The sequence below is a fragment of the Macaca mulatta genome, chromosome 20 (genome assembly GCF_049350105.2).
Source record: "Macaca mulatta isolate MMU2019108-1 chromosome 20, T2T-MMU8v2.0, whole genome shotgun sequence".
NCBI lineage: Eukaryota > Metazoa > Chordata > Mammalia > Primates > Cercopithecidae > Macaca > Macaca mulatta.
Window position 1 is genome coordinate 30,198,116 of NC_133425.1, and position 20,394 is coordinate 30,218,509.

The 20,394-nt window shown below is 42.5% G+C and overlaps 1 protein-coding gene across 1 annotated transcript; it reads left to right on the forward strand.

The window, feature by feature from the left end:
* Nucleotides 1–3,619: 3,619 nt before the first annotated feature.
* Nucleotides 3,620–19,694, forward strand: LOC114674304 (uncharacterized). Its single transcript, XM_077984762.1, has 4 exons — nt 3,620–3,686; nt 3,799–4,206; nt 18,766–18,869; nt 19,398–19,694. Exons 1-4 carry the CDS (start codon nt 3,620–3,622, stop codon nt 19,509–19,511), a joined length of 693 nt encoding a protein of 230 aa, XP_077840888.1. The 3' UTR covers nt 19,512–19,694.
* Nucleotides 19,695–20,394: the final 700 nt, after the last annotated feature.

Consider the following 20,394-nt stretch of genomic DNA (forward strand, 5'->3'; position numbering starts at 1 on the left):
AGTCCCAGCTACTCTGGAGGCTGAGGCAGGAGAATTGCTTGAACCTGGGAGGTGGAGGTTGTGGTGAGCAGTGATCCCACCACTGCACTCCAGCCTGGGAAACAAAGCGAGACTCTGGCTCAAAAAAAAAAAATCTTATCTATCTATATCTATCTATCTATCTATCTATCTATCTATCTATCTATCTATATCTATATATATCTAGATATATATAGATATAGATAGATAAATGTAGATATGTAGATATATAGAGATATATAGATATATAGAGATATATAGAGACATAGATATATAGATATATAGATATATAGATGATATATAGATATATAGATGATACATAGATATATAGATACATAGATATATAGAGATAGATATAGATATATAGATATCTCAAGGTAGGTAATCTAGCTTCTGTAAGCCTCAGTTTCCTATTTTTGTATGTGTGAGGGAATAAACTACTTGATCTTTCTATAGCAAATGTCATGTTTTTTTGTGAAAGGTTTTCTGAAGGTAGATGAACCAAATTAAAGATTCTACAGATGTCAGAGGCCCATTTGTCCATGAGCATCCCCTCTCCCAACCTTGCAAATTACTGTATTGATTGGATTTTCCATATAAAACTTCTATTGTAACCTCTAGAGTTTGTGTACTCATGATAATTAATTACATTTTTCATGAATAGTTTGTTTTTTTACACTTTCTTCCTTCTTACAACTTAAGAGTTTTTGCTGATACCATAAACAAAACAAATCAAACAGAAGGAGTGTCACATAATGGAGTTAGTGCCCCAAATTAACATATAAAAGACTTTAGTGTATAAATTAGACTGGGCGCAGTGGCTCACGCCTTAATCCCAGCACTTTGGGAGGCCGAGGCAGGTGGATCATCTGAGGTCAGGAGTTCAAGACCAGCCTGGCTAACATGGTGAAACCCTGTCTCTATTTAAAAAAAAAAAAAAATACAAAAAATTAGCTGGGCATGGTGGCAGGTGCCTGTAATCCCAGCTACTTGGGAGGCTGAGGCAGGATAATCGCTTGAACCTAGGAGGTGGAGGTTGCAGTGAGCTGAGATTGTGTCATTGCACTCCAGGCTGGGCAACAAGAGTGAAACTCCATCTCAGAAAAACCCCCCAAAACAAACAAAAAAGACTTTAGTGTATAAATTGAGTTGACTATAATGACTGTATATTTTTTGTTGACACATTATTCATCACAAATGTTTTGGGAGAGATGTGCTTGAATTTTCAATCTTAAGGGTGCACAGTTTTGTAGTTATAAATTCTATTACTGCTATATTGTTTCTAACACCTTCTACAGAAGTGAAATGTCTTCATGCTGCTAAATAGCATTTACCTGCAAGTGGAGAAGGAATGAAAGCTCATAAAACTGCAATACAAAATTTGTCTTCAGCAATAGGTTTAATTTTATTTCTGTAGATTTGTGAACTTAGAAATTTATTGCTGGATATTTAATATATCAAAATAGCAGAACAAGGAGCTTGTATTAAGAAATGTATCAATAGCCGGGTGTGGTTGCTCTGCCTGTTATCCGAGCACTTTGAGAGAATGAGACGGGCAGATCACCTGAGGTCAGGAGTTCAAGACCAGTCTGGCGAACATGGTGAAACTCCATCTCTACTAAAAATACAAAAATTAGCTGGGTGTATTGGTGGGCGTTTTTAATCCCAGCTACTCAGGAGACCGAGGCAGGAGAATCGCTGGAACCCCTGAGGTGGAGGTTGGAGAAGTGAGCTGAGATTGCACCACTGCACTCCAGCATGGGAAATTTGTGATTTTCCTACGTCTTTTTTCTTTTTCTTTTCTTTTTTTTTTTTTTTTAAGACAAACTGAAGAGGCAAACACTGAGAAGTAATGTGTCTTCTCACACAGCTCAGTGAACATGGGATCTGCTCAGATGCTCTGATTTCTGAGCCCTCCACTCCCCACTCCTGTTAAGCTATTCTAATGCCAGGGTATGTTGGAATTTATTCATCAACAAAAACTGCTGAACAGTTCTAAACAAGGAAATATCATGTTTAAAAAAAAAAAACACGCTCTGGCTGCAGTAAGGAAACGGACTGTAGATGAAGCTAGCATCAGGGAACCAGTAGAGAGGCTGCTGTGGTACCTCCAGAAGGTAGTGGGGTGATTTAGACAAGAGGAGTATAAATAATCATGTGAAATTCTCTCCTGGAGATCCCACTGCTATCTGCCTAAGTTCCACCAAAGAAGTAGAAATGTGACACTGATCGTTTACAGATCATCTTCCTTGAATTTACCTAAAAGAAGGCAAAACCTCCAAATGTCTGTGTAGCTATCATTGGTAGGAACCGTTCAAATGTCTGTGTAGCTGTCATTGGTAGGAACTGTCATACTCCAGAGCCAAAACACTGAGAGTGTGGACCTGCTTCTCTAGGGCTCTGTTTTACTTATAGGACTCATATTAATTTTTTTCCCAACAAAGTTTAAAAGTAAGTCCTGTGTGACATCAGTCAGCCATGGAAATTCTGTTATTAAAATCTGAGCCTTGCCGGGCGTGGTAGCTCACACCTGTAATCCCAGCACTTTGGGAAGCGGAGGCATGTGGATCATTTGAGGTCAGGAGTTTGAGACCAGCCTGATCAACATGGTGAAACCCTGTCTCTACTAAGAATACAAAAATTAGTTGGGTATGGTGGCTCGTGCCTATAATCCCAGTTACTCAGGAGGCTGAGGCAAAAATATCGCTTGAGCACGGGAGGCAGAGGTTGCAGTGAGCCCAGAGCGAGGCTCCATCTCAATAATAATAGTAATAGTATCTGAGCCTCAAAGTCTACTAGGAGGAGGACTTTGCTTCTCAGTGTCATTTTTCTAAAGGGAGCCGGGAGTCAAGTGTATGGCTTCCTTCCCTTGTCACCCGCGGTCCTGAGCAGTTAGTGAGCCTGGCCGGGAGGGACTCAGGTGCCCACATCCTCTTCTAAACACGGCCAGAAAGTCCATTAGAGTTGAGAATTATCACGTCATTTTCCATCGCAAGATTTTTATCAAATCTATTTAAAAATTGTTGGTTTGATTTAAAAACAACAACAACAACAACAACAAAAAAACCCTTTGAAGTCCAAAAACAAGAGTTTCAAAAATCTAGTTGGTAAAATACAAAGAGGTCAAGATTGCAACGGGTGGGCGAAGTCGCAGGATTTGAGAGCAGGACAAGCGCATTCCCGGGCTGTGGTCCTGTCCTCCGGCTGTGGCCTTTCCGGGCTCCTAAGGCTGCGCAAAGGCTGCTGTCCCAAGGCAAGGTGGGGGCTGGGGGGTCGCTTCTGGACCGAAGCGCGACTTCCCTAGGCTCCCTTTTCTGTTCCTAGATGTGAGTCCAACCCCCCCCAGGAAGGTCGGGTTCAAAATGTTTGCCAAAGCAAAGATGCAAACTCATCCACCTCAGGAGCACACCCCTGACAGGCGCACACCCCTGAATAAGGAAAACAAGGGTATGGGCAGCGGCGCGGGTGGCGGGAGGGGGGTATCCCTTTGAGAGCAAAGGAGCGAAGCCGTGACGTTATGTGACAATTTAGGATGGTCTGTACAATTCACCGACCTCGATGCCTCCCGGCCGCCCTTTAACTGACCTGTGGGAACTCCACCATGTCCCGGGCCACGCCCCAGGGCGCCCCCAGAGCCCATCGCCCCAAAGTCCTGCATCCAGGACGCTGTCACCAGGCCCTGCGCCTCTGGGGAGTTTCCACTCTGCGACTCCCTGGCCGGAGCCCAGGAGCAGCCGGGCCCAGGCCGCGTCCCCGGCGCGTCCCCGCGGAGGTCATGAGGTCCCCACGGCCCGGGCCAGGTCACCGGACAGCCCCGGGTGCCCCAAGAGCTCCGGCCGCAGCTCAGCTGGGACCAGCCGCCCGCGGAGCCACGCCTCCCCGAGCCGCCCCCAAGTTCCCGCAGGAGGAACTGGCTACAGACACTTCCCGACCGCAGCCGCCGGGCGCACAGGCGCCGCGCAGACCGTGACGCGCCCAGGGTTCGCGCTGGCTCGGACCCGACCAGACCCCGCTCCTCCACCGCCGCCCCGCAGGGACCCCGGCGCGCCGTCCTGGTGCCCGGGGCTGCGCTTCCCGGAAGGGCCGCACACCGATGCAAACTGAGAAGGAGTTTCCGATTCCGGAGCCTGAGCACACCTCGGGGTCATGGGAAGGTCACGCTGTGGACTGTGGTGATGGCTTCAACAGGTATTCAACTTCACACATTTTGCACGTTGAATATAGGCGGTTATTGATATTCCATTTTACCTCAATAAAGCTGCTTTAAAAAAATTCTGTACATGTTGTTTAGCAGGCTTTGGGAAATAGAGGACTGTACATTTCTAGCCATTAGTATATTGGGTCAGAGGACAAGTCCATGTAAAATAGCTATGTATATTTCCAAATTACCACCTTAAGTGTTTGAGCTAATTTTTTTTTCTTTCTCCAGTAAGGAACCATGGTATCATTTTTTCTACTGACTGGCTCAAGGATATTAAGGTTTTTCTTTCTTTTTTTTTTTTATTAGTTTAAAAAATTCTTTAATTAATGCTAACCTAGTAGGCAAAAAAGAAAAAAAAAAAAGATGATTTATTTTTTTTCCATGACTTTCATGGTAAGTGAAGGTGAACTTCTTTCCATATCTGTGGTGTGGTTTCACATGACTGTCATTACAAATGATCACAAACTTGGTGGCTCAAAACATCATCAATTTATTATCTTACTGTCTGGGCAGATGGCTCACGCCTGTAATCCCAGCACTTTGGGAGGCCGCAGCAGGCAGATCACCTGAAGCCGGGAGTTCAAGACCAGCCTGGCTAACATGGTGAAACCCTATCTCTACTAAAAATACAAAAATTAGCTAGGTGTGGTGGTGTGTGCCTGTAGTCCCAGCTACTCAGGAGGCTGAGGTGGGAAAGTTGCTTGAACTTGGGAGGTGGAGGTTGCAGTTAGCCGAGATCACACCAATGCACTCCAGCCTGGGCTACAGAGCAAGATCTTGTCTCAAAATAAATAAATAAACAGATTTATGATCTTATGGACTTAGAAGTCAGAAATCCGAAATGAGACTCAGCAGGCTAAAATTAAGTTGTTCTCTAGGCTGTGTTCCCCTTGGAGTCTCTGGAAAAGAGTTCTTTTTCTTTCCTCTTCTAGTCTATAGAAGAACCCACATTCTTTCACTCCTGGTCCCTTTCCAGCTTGAAAGCCAGCAGTGACCACCAGGTCCAGTCTTTCTGACATCACACCAGGCCAACTCTCTCCTGCATCCTTTCACTTCTAAGGACCTTTGTGATTTTGCTGCACCTACCAGGATAGTCAAGGATGATCTCCTCATCTCATGGTCAGCTGAATAGAACCATAATTTAGCCTGTAATCTTGACATGGACAATTAACAAGAACTTGAAGTTGTGAAAACTTTTAATTAGAGAAATATTACTTACTTGGAAACTGAGGCTCACAAAGTTGCCAAACCGCATGGCCAGTACATAGGTATATGGAGTGTCAATTCAGACATGGTTTGGCCTCATAGATGCCATTCTGCGACTATCAAGAGTCCCCGCCACACTGAAAACCCCTAATCCTGATAAAGGAAACCAAGCTTCAAGGAATGTGAGGAGCTGTAGACAGGTGAGATGCAGGGGGATTGTTACCAAAGGCATGATCGGGCATGGCCGCCCACGTCTCCTTGTGGGGTAGACTTGGTTGAGAGTAGACAGCAGTGGTGTAACTGACAGCAGAGCAGACAGATCACCCCGGGGTGAGCAGCCACTGTGGGCTGAGCTTGACTTGGCTCTTTCTGGGCTCTGGTGAAGGAAGTCTCAGTGGGACCTCCCACAAGGGTGGACCCTGGAGGCAGCGTCCAGGCTGGAGGATTTGGGGACACCCTGAGAACGAGACAGCAGCCCCAAAGCACACTCTAGGAGTAGTTACAGCTCTGACATTTTCTTGGAACTTCTCCTATACTTTGTGAACTTCACATAATTGCCTAACTGCTGGGGATAGGCCCCCAAATCTGTCCATAAACTGGCCCCAAAACTGACCATAAACAAAGTCTCTGCAGCACTGTGACATGTTTGTGATGGCCATGACGCCCATGCTGAAAGTTGTGGGTTTACCAGAATGAGGAGAAGGAACACCTGGCCCATCCAGGGCAGAAAACCGCTTAAAGGCGTTCTTAAACCACAAACAATGGCATGAGCGATCTGTGCCTTAAGGACATGCTCCTGCTGCAGATAACTAGCCAGAGCCCATCCCTTTGTTTCAGCCCGTCCCTTTGTTTCCCATAAGGAATATTTTTAGTTAATCTATCATCTATAGAAACACTATTTATCACTGGCTTGCTGTCAATAAATATGTGAGTAAATCTCTGTTCAGGGCTGTCAGCTCTGAAGGCTGTGACTCCCCTGATTTCCTACTCCACATGCTATATTTCTGTGTGTGTATCTTTAATTCCTCTAGCGCTGCTGGGTTAGGGTCTCCCTGACCGAGCTGGTCTTGGCAAGCAGCACCCAATGTGGGGGCTCGAACCCAGGTTGAATGGTCACCGGAGCAAGGGCTGGAGAACATGGAACTAAGCTGTAGGACACCCGAGTACTCTTAAGCAATCCCCGTGGTGAGTAAGAAGGGGAGCTTGGAAGCATCAGGGTAACAATGGAACAAATGTGGGCTCGGTTTGTTCCACCTTGGAACCTCTTCACACTCATGATGAGGAGGAAGGAAAGTATAACGAATTAACAGAAGAGATGACAGAGCAGGTTTGTTTGCCAGCTAAAGCTAAAGCAGCAAAGGAGGGACAGGTTCATCCCTACCCTTCTGAACACCCTCATTATTATTTTTTATTTTTTATTTTTTATTTTTTTTTTTGAGACGGAGTCTCGCTCTGCCGCCCAGGCTGGAGTGCAGTGGCCGGATCTCAGCTCACTGCAGGCTCCGCCTCCCGGGTTCACGCAATTCTCCTGCCTCAGCCTCCCCAGTAGCTGGGACTACAGGCGCCCGCCACCTCGCCCGGCTAGTTTTTTGTATTTTTTAGTAGAGACGGGGTTTCACCGTGTCAGCCAGGATGGTCTCGATCTCCTGACCTCGTGATCCGCCCGCCTCGGCCTCCCAAAGTGCTAGGATTACAGGCTTGAGCCACCGCGCCTGGCCACATACCCTCATTATTTTGAAGAAAAAGAGTGGCCTGATCCTCCAGATCTTTCTTTTCCAGAGGACACTGGGTGAAAAGTAGTTGCCCTCGTGACTGTTAGAGCAGCACCTTGAGCGGCTGCTCTCAGTTCTATTCAGGCAGGAATTCAGCAAGCTAGATGAGAGGGTGATATAGAGGCTTGGCAGTTCCCCGTTAGAATACACCCCCCAGATCAACAGGGAAATATTATAGCCACATTTGAGCCTTTTCCTTTTTAATTCGGGAAATGGCATGAGGGGTCTGTCCTGGGCCCCATTCCAAACTGGGGCATTTCCGGCTCAGGCCATTCCCTAACCCCTGTACAATGTCTGTCACCTGCCACAGCTGGGAGTGCTGCAGTAGATTTATGCTGCACAAAAGCTGTTAGCCTTCTGCCTGGGGAACCCCCGCAAAAAGTTGCAACAGGGGTCTGTGGACCCTTGCCAGTAGGGACAATTGGATTACTTCTAGGCAGGTCTAGTTTAAATTTAAAAGGAGTGCAAGTACAAATAGGAGTCATTGATTCAGATTATAATGGGGAAATTCAAATTGTTACATCTACTTCTGTTCCCTGGAAAGCAGAACCAGGAGAGTTCACAGCACAGCCCCTGATTGTGTCATATGTAGAAATGGGGAAAAGTGAAATTAAACGAACAGGAGGATTTGGAAGCACAAATAAACAAGGCAAAGCAGCTTATTAGGTGAATCAAATTACTGATAAACATCCTACCTGTGAAATAACTATTCAGGGAAAGAAATGTAAAGGTTTGGTAGATACAGGAGCGGATATTTCAATCATTTCTCTGCAGCACTGGCCATCCGTGTGGCCAATTTAACTCACTAAATTTAACATAGTTGGATTTGGTAAAGCCCCTGAAGTATATCGAAGTAGTTATATTTGCATTGTGAAGGGCCCGATGGACAACCTGGGACTATTCAACCAATTATAACTTCTGATCCTATAAATTTATGAGGGAGAGATTTATTACAACGATTGGGAGCACAAGTTCTAATTCCAGAGCAATTATACATCCCTCAAAGTCAATATATGATGCATGAAATGGGGTATGTCCCTGGTGTAGGACTAGTAAAAAATTTGCAAGGTTCGAAGGAACCGCTTCAAGTGGAAAGACAAAGTTCCCACAAAGGTTTAGGATATCAGTTTTGATGGTGGCCATTGTTAAGCTTCCAGAGCCTATACCTTTAAAATGGTTAACAGATAAGCCAATTTGGATAGAACAATGGCCGCTAAGTAAAGAGAAACTGGAGGCTTTAGAGGACTTAGTTGCTGAACAATTAGAAAAAGAACACACAGCTCCAACATTTTCCCCTTGGAATTCTCCAGTTTTTGTAATGAAGGAAAAATCAGGTAAATGGAGAATGTTAACTGACTTAAGAGCCATTAATTCAGTTACACAACCTATGGGAGCATTGCAGCCAGGATTGCCTTTTCCTGCTATGATTCCAATAAATTGACCTTTAATAGTCATAGATTTAAAAGGCTGTTTCTTTACTATTCCCTTAGCTGAGCAAGACTGTGAACCATTTGCATTTACAATTCCTGCAGTAAACAACCTGCAGCCTGCTAAGCGTTTTCATTGGAAAGTGTTGCCACGAGGCATGTTAAATAGTCCAACAATTTGCCAGACTGATGTAGGGCAAGCAATTGAACTTACTTGTAAAAATTTTTCACAGTGTTACATTATTCATTATATGGATGATATACTTTGTGTTGCCCCCACTCTAGAAATATTACTCCAATGTTATGATCACTGGATTGGAGCACAGTGTTGAAGCATAGTGTGCCACAGCCACACTATGTTCAACTGGTCTAAACAAAACAGTCAGATGGTAGAAATGGTAACAAGTATGGCAAGAGTTCCTATTATCTGGAAACATGGCAGTATAGTGGCACTTCAACCTCAAATGATATGGCCTGCTGTAGGAGTTAAACATAAGGATTTGTGGAAACGATTAATGGTTCTTAATAAGAACAAAATTTGGGAAAAAATAAAAAAGCATCTAGAAGGACACTCTACAAACTTGTCTTTGGATATTGCAAAATTAAAAGAACAAATATTTAAAGCATCCCAGGAACACCTGACCTTAATACCAGGCACTGGAGTGCTTGAAGGAGCTGCAGACGGATTAGCAGCTATTAACCCATTAAAATAGATAAAGACACTTGGAGGCTCTGTAATTTCAATGATAATTGTGCTTTTAATCTGTATTGTTTGTCTTTGTGCAGTCTGCAGATGCGGATCCTGACTCCTGTGAGAAGTAGCTTACCGTGATAAAGCCACCTTTGCTTTTATTGCCCTGCAAAAACAAGAAGGGGGACATGCTGGTGATAGGCCCCAAATCTGGCCATTTAATGGCCCCAAACTGGCTGCAAAAGTGGCCATAAACAAAATCTGCAGCACTGTGATTTGTTCATGATGGCCATGATGCCCATGCTGAAGGTTGTGGGTTCACCGGAATGAGGAGAAGGAACACCTGGCCCACCCAGGGCAGAAAACCGCTTAAAGGCATTCTTAAACCACAAACAATGGCATGAGCGATCTGTGCCTTAAGGACATGCTCCTGCTGCAGATAACTACCCAGAGCCCATCCTTTTGTTTCAGCCCATTCCTTTGTTTCCCATATGGAATACTTTTAGTTAATCTATTATCTATAGAAACAATGTTTATCACTAGCTTGCTGTCAATAAATATTGACAATATTGACAAATGTTGACAATATGGGTAAATCTCTGTTCAGGGCTCTCAGCTCTGAAGGCTGTGAGTCCCCTGATTTCCCACTCCACACGCTATATTTCTGTGTGTGTGTCTTTAATTCTTCTAACACCGCTGGGTTAGGGTCTCCCCAACCGAGCTGGTCTTGGCATTTAACCAACCAGAATTTTGAAAGCAATGTTTATATATTTAAAAAGTTTTTAAAAAATCAAACAATTTAAAAATTAACTTGATAAAAATTTTGTGACGGAGAAAGATGTAGATGATTTTTAAACCGAATTTGTTTTGGTCAGTATTTAGAAGACTGCTGTGTGTACTTGAGCCCCTTCTTCACTGGACATTGCTGATTATTCTGGACACTGTGAGAATGAAGGATAGAAGCCATGTACTTGGCTCTTGTAGAAATGTAAAAAATGAGAGGGAAATACCTCCTGCTTTTCCTCTTCTCTTATGTTTGGCAGGGGTAATAACCCTGTCTCCATATAACAGGCATAGTTACTAATAGCAATCTCATCAGCCTCACAGACGGGTCCCTCTCTCGCCCTCAAACCCCATTCTGGCCTCACCTCATCCTCCCAACATCACCTACCATGTTCCTCCCATGTAACGTATTCCAAGTTGTTGTTCATCTTGGTCATGTTTTTAAAAAAACCTTTAGGCAAATTAAGTTGAACATGATTTAATTGAGCAAAGAATGACTTGCAAACCAGGCAGCTCCCTCAGAAAAACTCCATGCTGCTGTGTGGTTGGAGAGGATTTGTGGACAGAATCAAGAAAGTAACATACAGAAAAAAGTACAGAAGTGAGGTACAGAAAAAAGTACAGAAGTGAGGTGCAGAAAAAGTTGCATTGTGTATAGCTTGGCTTTATCTTATTTGAACATGATGTGAACAATTGGCCATCTTTGATCAGCCAAAGCTCAATGATTGGTACAAGAGCAGGCCATAGTCTATCTATACGTCCAGGTAAGTTACAGTTAACTAGGTAGAGAGAACCTTTTAGGCCAAACTTAAAATATGTAAGAAGACAGCTTTAGGCTAAACTTAATTTAACCATCTCCTCTTTTGGTCAACCTCTCAATTTTGTGTGTGACCAAAATGTAGGGCTTTAGTGCTACTCTGAGTCACTATCATGTTGGGCTTCTGGTCTCAGCAAATCATTCATAGATTGTGGTGCTTTCATGATTGTAAAAAGTAAAGTAGAGGTTCCTCTTCAAAGACTTTCCTCCCCATTTAGTTAGGAATAAATAGTAACTTCTCTTAGAAGCAAAATTGATTCAAAGACCTGTGTTAACATTCTTAAATATCTGCTAGCCATAATAAAGAAATCAATGTACTTTATGTTCTTAACTCCCACAATTTTGCCCTGGCGTGCTCATACTGGTTCAAGCAAGCATTAGGTCATAGCCTGTTCCTCTTCCTTATTTGAAGGTGTTTTTACCTTTTTCAGTATTCCACAAGTTACTTCCTCCTTCCTTTGTTCTCCTCTGCCTTTGCCTCTTTTAAAAAGTTCTAAGTTGCTAGCCAATCGGGACAAATACAGAATGTGAGGTCCCATTCCAGCCAATGGAAACCGGACACAGCAGTAGGGTGGACACATCAGGTTATAAATGACACTGTCTTCTTTGTTTGGTGTACTCTCATGGCAAAACTGCTGGCAAGTGTACCCTTTCTGCAGGAAGTAAAAATGGCCTTGCTGAGTAAATTAAATTTATGTTCAAGTGCTATTTCTTTACAGCACCAGGGAACAAGCATTTCAAATAATGATCAAACATTTCTTTGAGTTTTTTTTTCATTCCAGTCAAAGAGATCATTTGCCATTTCATAGATGACTGCACACAAACATTTAATACTTTTGAGAGAATACAATGTACTTGGGAGACTACTGTTGTGAATATCTGGAGGATAATACCAAGAGTTTGGAGTATGCTCCTTAGCCAGGGTCCAAACCAAACCAACTAAAATCAAATAGATCAAGGAGTGAGCTAGATAGAGTACTTGTTTTAACCCAGCAGGCTGTTTGTTAATTCCCTACAACTAAATCTCTCTAATACCTATATATTCAACCATGTGCAGATTCTTCCTCGTTCAGCCATTGGGTCATCTAGAGTTATTCTATTATCTAGCACAACTATAGCAAGGAAACTTGAAGACTGCTGTACAACCAAAGCCTTTGCAGTAGAAGCTGCTATAGAGCCCACTACGAGGGACAAATGTCTAATCATTGCCTCATTTATATTTACTCTAAACAATAGAAAAAGACACCTAAGAAATGATGCTCATCTGCAAGGGTGAAGGCCTCCTGGCAATATTTTCTTCACCCTATGCTGTAGGTTAACAGGAGTGAACCAGCGTTCTGTCTCTGACTGTTATAGAGCAACAAAGCTACCATTAAAATTCCTCATCCACATTGGCCCTTCATCTTTTATCCCTTAAGGCATAAGGTTGGCCGTGTAGAAGACTGGCTTCAAAATACCCCACATGTAGGCCGGGTGCGGTGGCTCAGGCCTGTAATCCCAGCACTTTGGGAGGCTGAGGCGGGTGGATCACCGGAGGTCAGGAGTTTGAGACCAGCCTGGCCAACATGGTGAAACTCTGTTTCTACTAAAAATACAAAATATTAGCTGGGTGTGGTGGCTGGTGCCTGTAATCCCAGGTACTTGGGAGGTTGAGGCAGGAGAATTGCTTGAACCCAGGTGGCGGAGGTTGCAGTGAGCCGAGATCACACCACTGCAACTCCAGCCTGGGAGACAGAGCGAGACTCTGTCTCAGAAACAAAACAAAGCCAGGCACAGTGGCTCACACCTGTAATCCCAGCACTTTGGGAGGCCCAGGCTGTTGGATCACAAGGTCAGGAGTTCGAGACCAGCCTGACCGACATGGTGAAACCCCGTCTCTACCAAAAATACAAAAATTAGCTGGGTGTGGTGGTGTGCCCCTCTAATCCCAGCTACTCGGAAGGCTGAGGCAGGAGAATCGCTTGAAACTGGGAAGTGGAGGTTGCAGTGAGCTGAGATCGTGCCGCTGTACTCCAGCCTGGGCGACAGAGTGGGACTCTAAAAAAAAAAAAAAAAGAGAGAAAGCAAAACAAAAAACAAAATATCCCACAAATAATAGTATGCCATATGAGTTTACACAAAGCCCCTTTTCCAGTCGTAATGTTCAGAGAAGCATAAGGAAGGAAAAAATTAAGAGAGGCAAGAGTCTTCTGATAGCAGAGAAGTCTTGATCTGTGATCTTGAGAAAGCTGTCCACATCTACAATATCATCTGCTTTTGGAGAGAAACTTCCCTGGTTAGCTTTACCTTAGTTCTCTACTGGGTGTGCAGTTCCAAGAGTCTGGAAGTGTTCTCCTGAGTTGTGAGATTATGAACCCAAGATTCAAGGTCCCAAGTTTTATTACAGAGTGGTGGCAAAGACAGCCTTTCTCTGATGTTGTTTTCAGAAGACCCAAGGTCTAGGTTTTAGATTGTGAAGGGCTTGATTGTCCTCATTCGGTGGCTCATGAAAGCTTCCTTTGCCTGGTGAAAACACTCTGGCATAATACATTACAGTTTTGCAGCATTTAGTCATATGAGAGTTTAGGAATGAAAGATACATGAGGTTCTATTATTAGGGGCACAGGCCTTGCAGTGACTATTTCATAAGGGGTCAACTTATGTTTTCCATTGGAAGTGGAACTGATTGCCATTAATCTGCAATACCTTTGACCAAGGCAATCCAATTAATTTAGTTAGCTCTGACTAGTGCTATTGTCTCTGTAATAGCTTATCTGTTCTATAACTTGTCCAGTGAAACGAGTACTTCTATCACTGGAGATTTCTCCAGAAATGTCTCACAAGGGAAACACGTTTCCTAAGGACCTTTTTGCTACTGTTGTAGCATCAGCCTTCTTGCATGGAAAACCCTTTATACAGCCAGAAAACATGCACTGAAAATGACAATTGAATGACATTCCTCTATAAATGTTCAAATGGCCCAAAAGTTGGAAGAAATGTATCTAAAGTTTTGATTGTCTTCTCAGGATTATGGGTTTAACATACCAAACATTGAACATATATATTTGTTTTGGATTATTTTATTTCTTCCAGGAGGAGTCCTGGAGTGTAGTGCTATAATAAGGGAAGCTTTAAGGACTCAGGAAGGACTAGGCAGCTGTCCACGTTCTCCATGAGTCCACACTTAACACTGAATTGATATTTTCTTTTTTTTTTTTTTGAGGCGGAGTCTCGCTCTGTCGCCCAGGCTGGAGTGCAGTGGCCGGATCTCAGCTCACTGCAAGCTCCGCCTCCCGGGTTCACGCCATTCTCCTGCCTCAGCCTCCCGAGTAGCTGGGACTACAGGCGCCCGCCACCTCGCCCAGCTAGATTTTTGTATTTTTTAGTAGAGACGGGGTTTCACTGTGTTAGCCAGGATGGTCTCGATCTCCTGACCTCGTGATCCACCCGTCTCGGCCTCCCAAAGTGCTGGGATTACAGGCTTGAGCCACCGCGCCCGGCCGAATTGATATTTTCTTAAATTCCAGTTCTGTTGCCTCAAATCAGGTATGTTGCATTGTTTATTAAATGGGTTCCCATTTGACTTAGATCATGAAGTTCATTCAAATTGCATATGTAAATGATTTCAATACTGGCTGATTTAGTATGAAAATCTGGCAGAGTATTCCCTTGATATTCAATTATTCTTGTCCTGCTTGGGTTAGCAGTTTTATAAGATAGTCAAATCTCTTCATTAGAGTTCTGGGACTTCTTACCTGGTCCAAATGAAATGACTCTAAAATTATCAGAAACTTGTATTCATAAGTGCTTATCAGGGTCCCTTCTATCCTCCCACGAACCTCCTTGAAGACACAATGTTCTAAGATTTTACTGGCTTGTGAAGACTTTCCAGAAAGTTCATAAGACTTAAGCAATTAGCTGTCGAAATGACTTAAAATAGTCATAAAGACACGATAGATAAGAAAATTTGATTATTTCTGTGGCTTACAATTATTTTACATAGTAACCACAATTATGACTTATAAGCTACCAAGACATATGTTAGGAATCAGAATTTTAGAAATCTCATGCAAATTTGGGACCTATATTAATAACATATCCATAAAATATAACTAGAATAAGGTTAAACATTATATCTTATTAGATAATGCTTCCCACATAATTTAAAATAGCAAATAAGTCTGGATGCTTTTGGATCCTTCAAGGATGCTTCAAGGAACTTCTGTAACATCCCAGAGTTAATTTGGGGTCCAAAAGACTTAATTTTAAATTTAAAATGTGATTTTTGGGAAGGATGTGACATATATTAAAGTTTTAAAACACAAGATCAAAATAGAATCACAGATCACTGTAAAATAATAGTCATTCATTTAGACAAAGTGGTAATTAAAAGGTTTTAAAAAGCAGAAACCTGTTTTTAATAGAGAGGAGACTCAGTTTTCTGAACAATGGAAAGACCTAATCAAGACAGCATGAGACAGAATCTGTCTCTCCTCTTTCTTCCTTTTTTTATTTTTGCAGATTATTAGAAGACTATGCAAAAACAGTTTATTGTCTCTTACTAATGCTACATGAAAGTCTTGTTCAAAAGAAAAAAACTTTTACTTTTATATTAGTGCATTACCAATACGAAGCTAACTTTAATGAAGCCATATAAACAAATCCATCCAATCTCAGTCAGCTTTTGACCACAGTTTTTCATAACCTTTTACAATCTCTCACAATTTTTCTATTCTTTTTCTTTTTTGAGATGGAGTTTTGCTCTTGTCGCTCAGGCTGGAGTGCAATGGCAAGATCTTGGCTCACTGCAAGCTCTGCCTCCTGGGTTCAAGCGATTGTCCTGCCTCAGCCTCCCCAGTAGCTGGGATTACAGGCATGCACCACCACCCCTGGCTAATTTTGTATTTTTAGTAGATATGGGGTTTCACCATGTTGGTCAGGCTGGTCTCCAACTCTTGACCTCAGGTGATCCACCCGCCTTGGCCTCCCAAAGTGCTGGGATTACAGGCATGAACTACCGTGCCCGGGCATTCTCTTTTTCTTTACAACTTTTCATATTCACTGTTTTATCTTTTTTTATTTCTTCAATTTGAAACAATCTTTAAGTAACATTTAAACTAGACAAAATTGCTTTTTCTCTAAAAACACACATTTCATGCCTTTACAACTATATTCACCCAAAACATTGCTTTTTACACACTCTACATACAAAATTGTTTTTCTTATATCTAGCAGTTTTAATTACATATATTAGCTACCTAGCTGACAACTGGCAGCACATTCCAAGGATGCTGGTACTTCTGATCATCCTCAGCCTTTCTTCTGGTTCTGCCTTTTGCTGTGTACCATAAATGTCTTCATTATTTGGAGAAAATTTCTCACAAATAAGGTTTCACTCAAGGCATAGAACATCTATTCATTTCATTTTAGCATATTTTCTGAAGATGATCTTTGTGTCTCATAACCAAGGATGTTTATTCTTTCCAAATCTGTTTTTTTCCCCCTTCTAATGGACTGTGGCACCTTCTGCTTGTGCCAATTTGGAGTATAGGTGAAGAGTAACACACGTTGGGGTAGCCTGTTCCAGCATCTCCAAGCATTGGGTCTTTCCCTGGACTGTTCACAGACTGTTATCCCCTGTGGGCCTGGATAGGAAGGGTCCTCAGATAGTCTCAGGCCACACACATCACCAGCTGAAGGAATTACTGAAACAGGATGTGACTGTTTTTAAGGGACCCAGAGAAAGTGGGTCAGATGTAGGCGATAAAGTGTTACTGAAGGCGGCCACATCTCAGCTCACCAGCAAACACACTGTGGGCTCTTAGGACAGGTTACAATGTGTAGTGAGCCAGTAAAAATGTTATTCCTCAGACAATAGCCAAAGCTACTCTATTCAAAGGTTGAATATCCTCCCTCCACTTGTGGAAACACCATCTCTATTTGTGCAACAAAACACATGAGGAGACAAAGGCTCAAACACCCCAAGTCCACATTTCTACTTTTGTCACTGCTGTCTTATTATCAGTGACATTTTCATATATTTCATTCTGTCTTTAATTTTCTATTCCACTCACTTCTATTTCTATTCATGAATCGACAGTACACTATTTTAATAATTTATAACAGAGTGAATTCACTCTTTTTTTTCCTTTTTTTCTTTTTTTTTGAGACAGAGTTTCTCTCTGTCGCCCAGGCTGGAGTGCAGTAGTATGATCTTGGCTCACTGCAACCTCCGCCTCCGGGGTTCAAGCGATTCTGCTGCCTCAGCCTCCCAAGTAGCTGGGACTACAGGCATGTGCCACCATACCTGGCTAATTTTTTAGTTTTAGTAGAGATGGGGTTTCACCATGTTGGACAGGCTGGTCTTGAACTCCTGACCTCGGGTGATCTGCCCACCTCAGCCTCCCAAAGGGTTGGGATTACAGGCGTGAGCCATCGTGCCTGGCCTTTTTTTTTTTTTTTTTTTTTTTTTTTTTTAAATTTCAAATTGTCCCTGGAGTTTTTTGTTTATTTTTCATAGCAATACATTTTTAAGATCTTCAGAACACAAGCCCATGGTATTGTATTTGGGTCAAACTCAACATACACATTTTTTCAAAGATTATTGACTTCTCAATGTTATTGAATTTTCTTACCCAAACATTTGGTGTCATTATTTTTCATTTCTATGTATCTATTTTCATGTTTTTCAGAAATATTTTACACCAATTTCTTACAAATTTATTAAACATAATTTTCTGCCAATTTTTTTGCATTGATGAACATAGTCACATGACATTCTCATTCATTCTATTAATGCAATTAATTTCATCAATGAATTTCTTAATATTGAGTCATACTTCCCTTTAAAACATAAACAGAGATTGAATATGCATTAATATACTGATGCAATGGTTTCTAATATTTAATATTTTTACTCTTAAATGTATATGTTCTGTTTGTCTAGAGTATTCCTTTTTTTTTTCTTTGAGACGGTGTCTCACTCTGTCACCCAGGCTGGCATGCAGTGGTGCAATCTCAGCTCACTGCAAGTTCTGCCTCCTGGGTTCAAGCCATTCTCCTGCCTCAGCCTCCCGAATAGCTGGGACTACAGGCACCAACCACCACAACTGGATAATTTTTTATATTTTTAGTAGATAAGGGGTTTCACCGTGTTAGCCAGGATGGTCTCTATTTCCTGACCTCGTGATCCGCCCGCCTCGGCCTCCTAAAGTGCTGAGATTACAAGTGTGAGCCACTGCGCGCCGGGCCTTGTCTATTGTATTCTATATGGCTAAATCTAGGCAAGGTTCTGGTATCACCTTTATATACCCTTCCTAAAAACGATTTCAGGAAAGACTGCCCTCTCTATAACTCTCAAGTAGTTTAAGTAGCATTGGTTTATTGATTACTTTATCAGTAGAATTTCCCTCTCAACTACATAAACTTGGTGCTTGTGTGAGAGGAAATTCCTTATTGAATGTATTTGTTTCTTCTATGAATAGTGTTCAGTTTAGAGTCTATCTCTATTGAGTTACATTTTGATAAAACATATATTCCAAACACACACACACACAAACACACTTACGTATATATGCAATCTCCATGTGCGTATCAACTTGTGTTGAATTACACAGATGTCTCTATTTTGTCAATGTTGAACCTCACATTCTTCCTGGCACTGTAATCTGTTGACAAATCCTTCTTAGGTTACTTGTGTGATCCCATTTCTCTGTTTATAATTCAATGATTGCTCATTTAAAGAATTTGGGGAGTAACAGAAAATTAGAGTTTCAGCAAAAACACATCCCAGGAGGCACAGAATCCAGCACCCACCGTGCTTCATTGTCATCCCCTTCTGTCTCAGACTCCGCATTTTCTGCTCCCTCCAGGACAGCCCCTGTCTGCCTCAAAGGATCATGGAAAAGCAGAGCCTCTCGAGGCACTGTCATCTCTCTGGAGGTGCTGCAGGGAAGTTGTCAATTACCAAAAACAGGTAATTGTAACTGGGACAAAGTTTTTCAGAAATATTTTCAGTTCCCCAAGTGTATACTGTCATTATTGCCACAGGTAACGTACAATTGCAGTTCTGTGGGGAGGTGAGGTCACAGGATCCCAAGACCATATCTCTGACCTGGCCGCCTCCCTCCACAGCCTCACTGGCCATCCTGACAGTCACTGAGTTCCACAGCCCTGCAGCAGGGAGGCGCCTGGTGGGTGTGTTACATGTTGATCTATGAGAGAGCGCCTGCCAGGGGAGGAAGTGTATCAGGAAGTGGGGGAAATGCTCTAGTGTGGAAAGGGGACTCCACTGGGCCAGAAACTGACCAGTGCCAAGGCCGTGTGGGGAAGGGAATAATTGCCGGGTCATGAGCTAAATTGTGAAGAGGGAGCAAAGTTCTAAGAACATGAGCCAGTCCCCAACTGTGGCTCATTTAACTTAACAAAATCCTCGTGCTTGTCATTGTTGGTTTTTGATGCAAATCTGTTTTTAAATGTTTTTCATTTTATTTTTCTTTTTTAGTTTGAGATGGAGTTTTGCACTGTTACCCAGGCTGGAGTCAAATGGCAATCTCAGCTTACTGCAACCTCTGCCTCCCGAGTTCGAGCGATTCTTCCGCCTCAGCCTCCTGAATAGCTGGGATTACAGGTGCACGCCACCATGCCTGGCTAATTTTTTGTTTTTTGTTTTTAGTAGAGATGGGGTTTCTCCATGTTGGCCAAGATTGTCTCAAAGTCCTGATCTCAGGTGATCCACCAGCCTCAGCCTCCCAAAGTTTGGGATTACAGGCCTGAGCCAGTGTCTGGCCCCAAAAATCTGTTTATGTTGATCTTTCTTGTCTAAGATCTCCTTACCTGTTAAATGGGAATAATGCATTTTTTAAAAGTTTACTAGAATAATTTGGAAATTCATCTGCTAGTTGTTCTATCATTTCCACAAGAGTCAGAGATTTCCAGGATAAGTGGAAGCATTTCTACAGTTCCTTCATGCCTGTGATAATGTATAAGATGTAGCTGACTAAATTATCTTATTCTTCTCAAAAGTATTAAACAGAGGGCTTTAACCTACTGTAATACCTAACTTTGTTTGAACATGGATAGACTCTCCCTTAGCTACCTAACCTTGTTTTAATATGAATAGACTCTCCCCTAGATGAGAAAAATGGATGGACTCCATTTGGCTCCTTCATTTGCAAGACATCGAGGACTCCTTACCCACCCCCTTCCTCAAGGAGCTAACTTGTGTAAGCTGAGTCTCAGCCTATCAAAGAGTCCAATTAACTGATAAGGTGCTGAGGCAAACTGGTGTCCACAGTTCCCAGCAATGTACTCAGAGATGGTACCATAAAGCCCCCGCATTTGTCTGGTAGATAATGCTCAGAGCCCCCTCACCTATCACCTTATGATGAATTTAAAGCCCCTGCACCTGGAACTGTTTGTTTTCCTGTAACCATTTGTCTTTTTAACTTTTTTTTCTTATTTGTCTGTTTCTCTTCTTTAAAGTTGCTGCAGCTAGAATC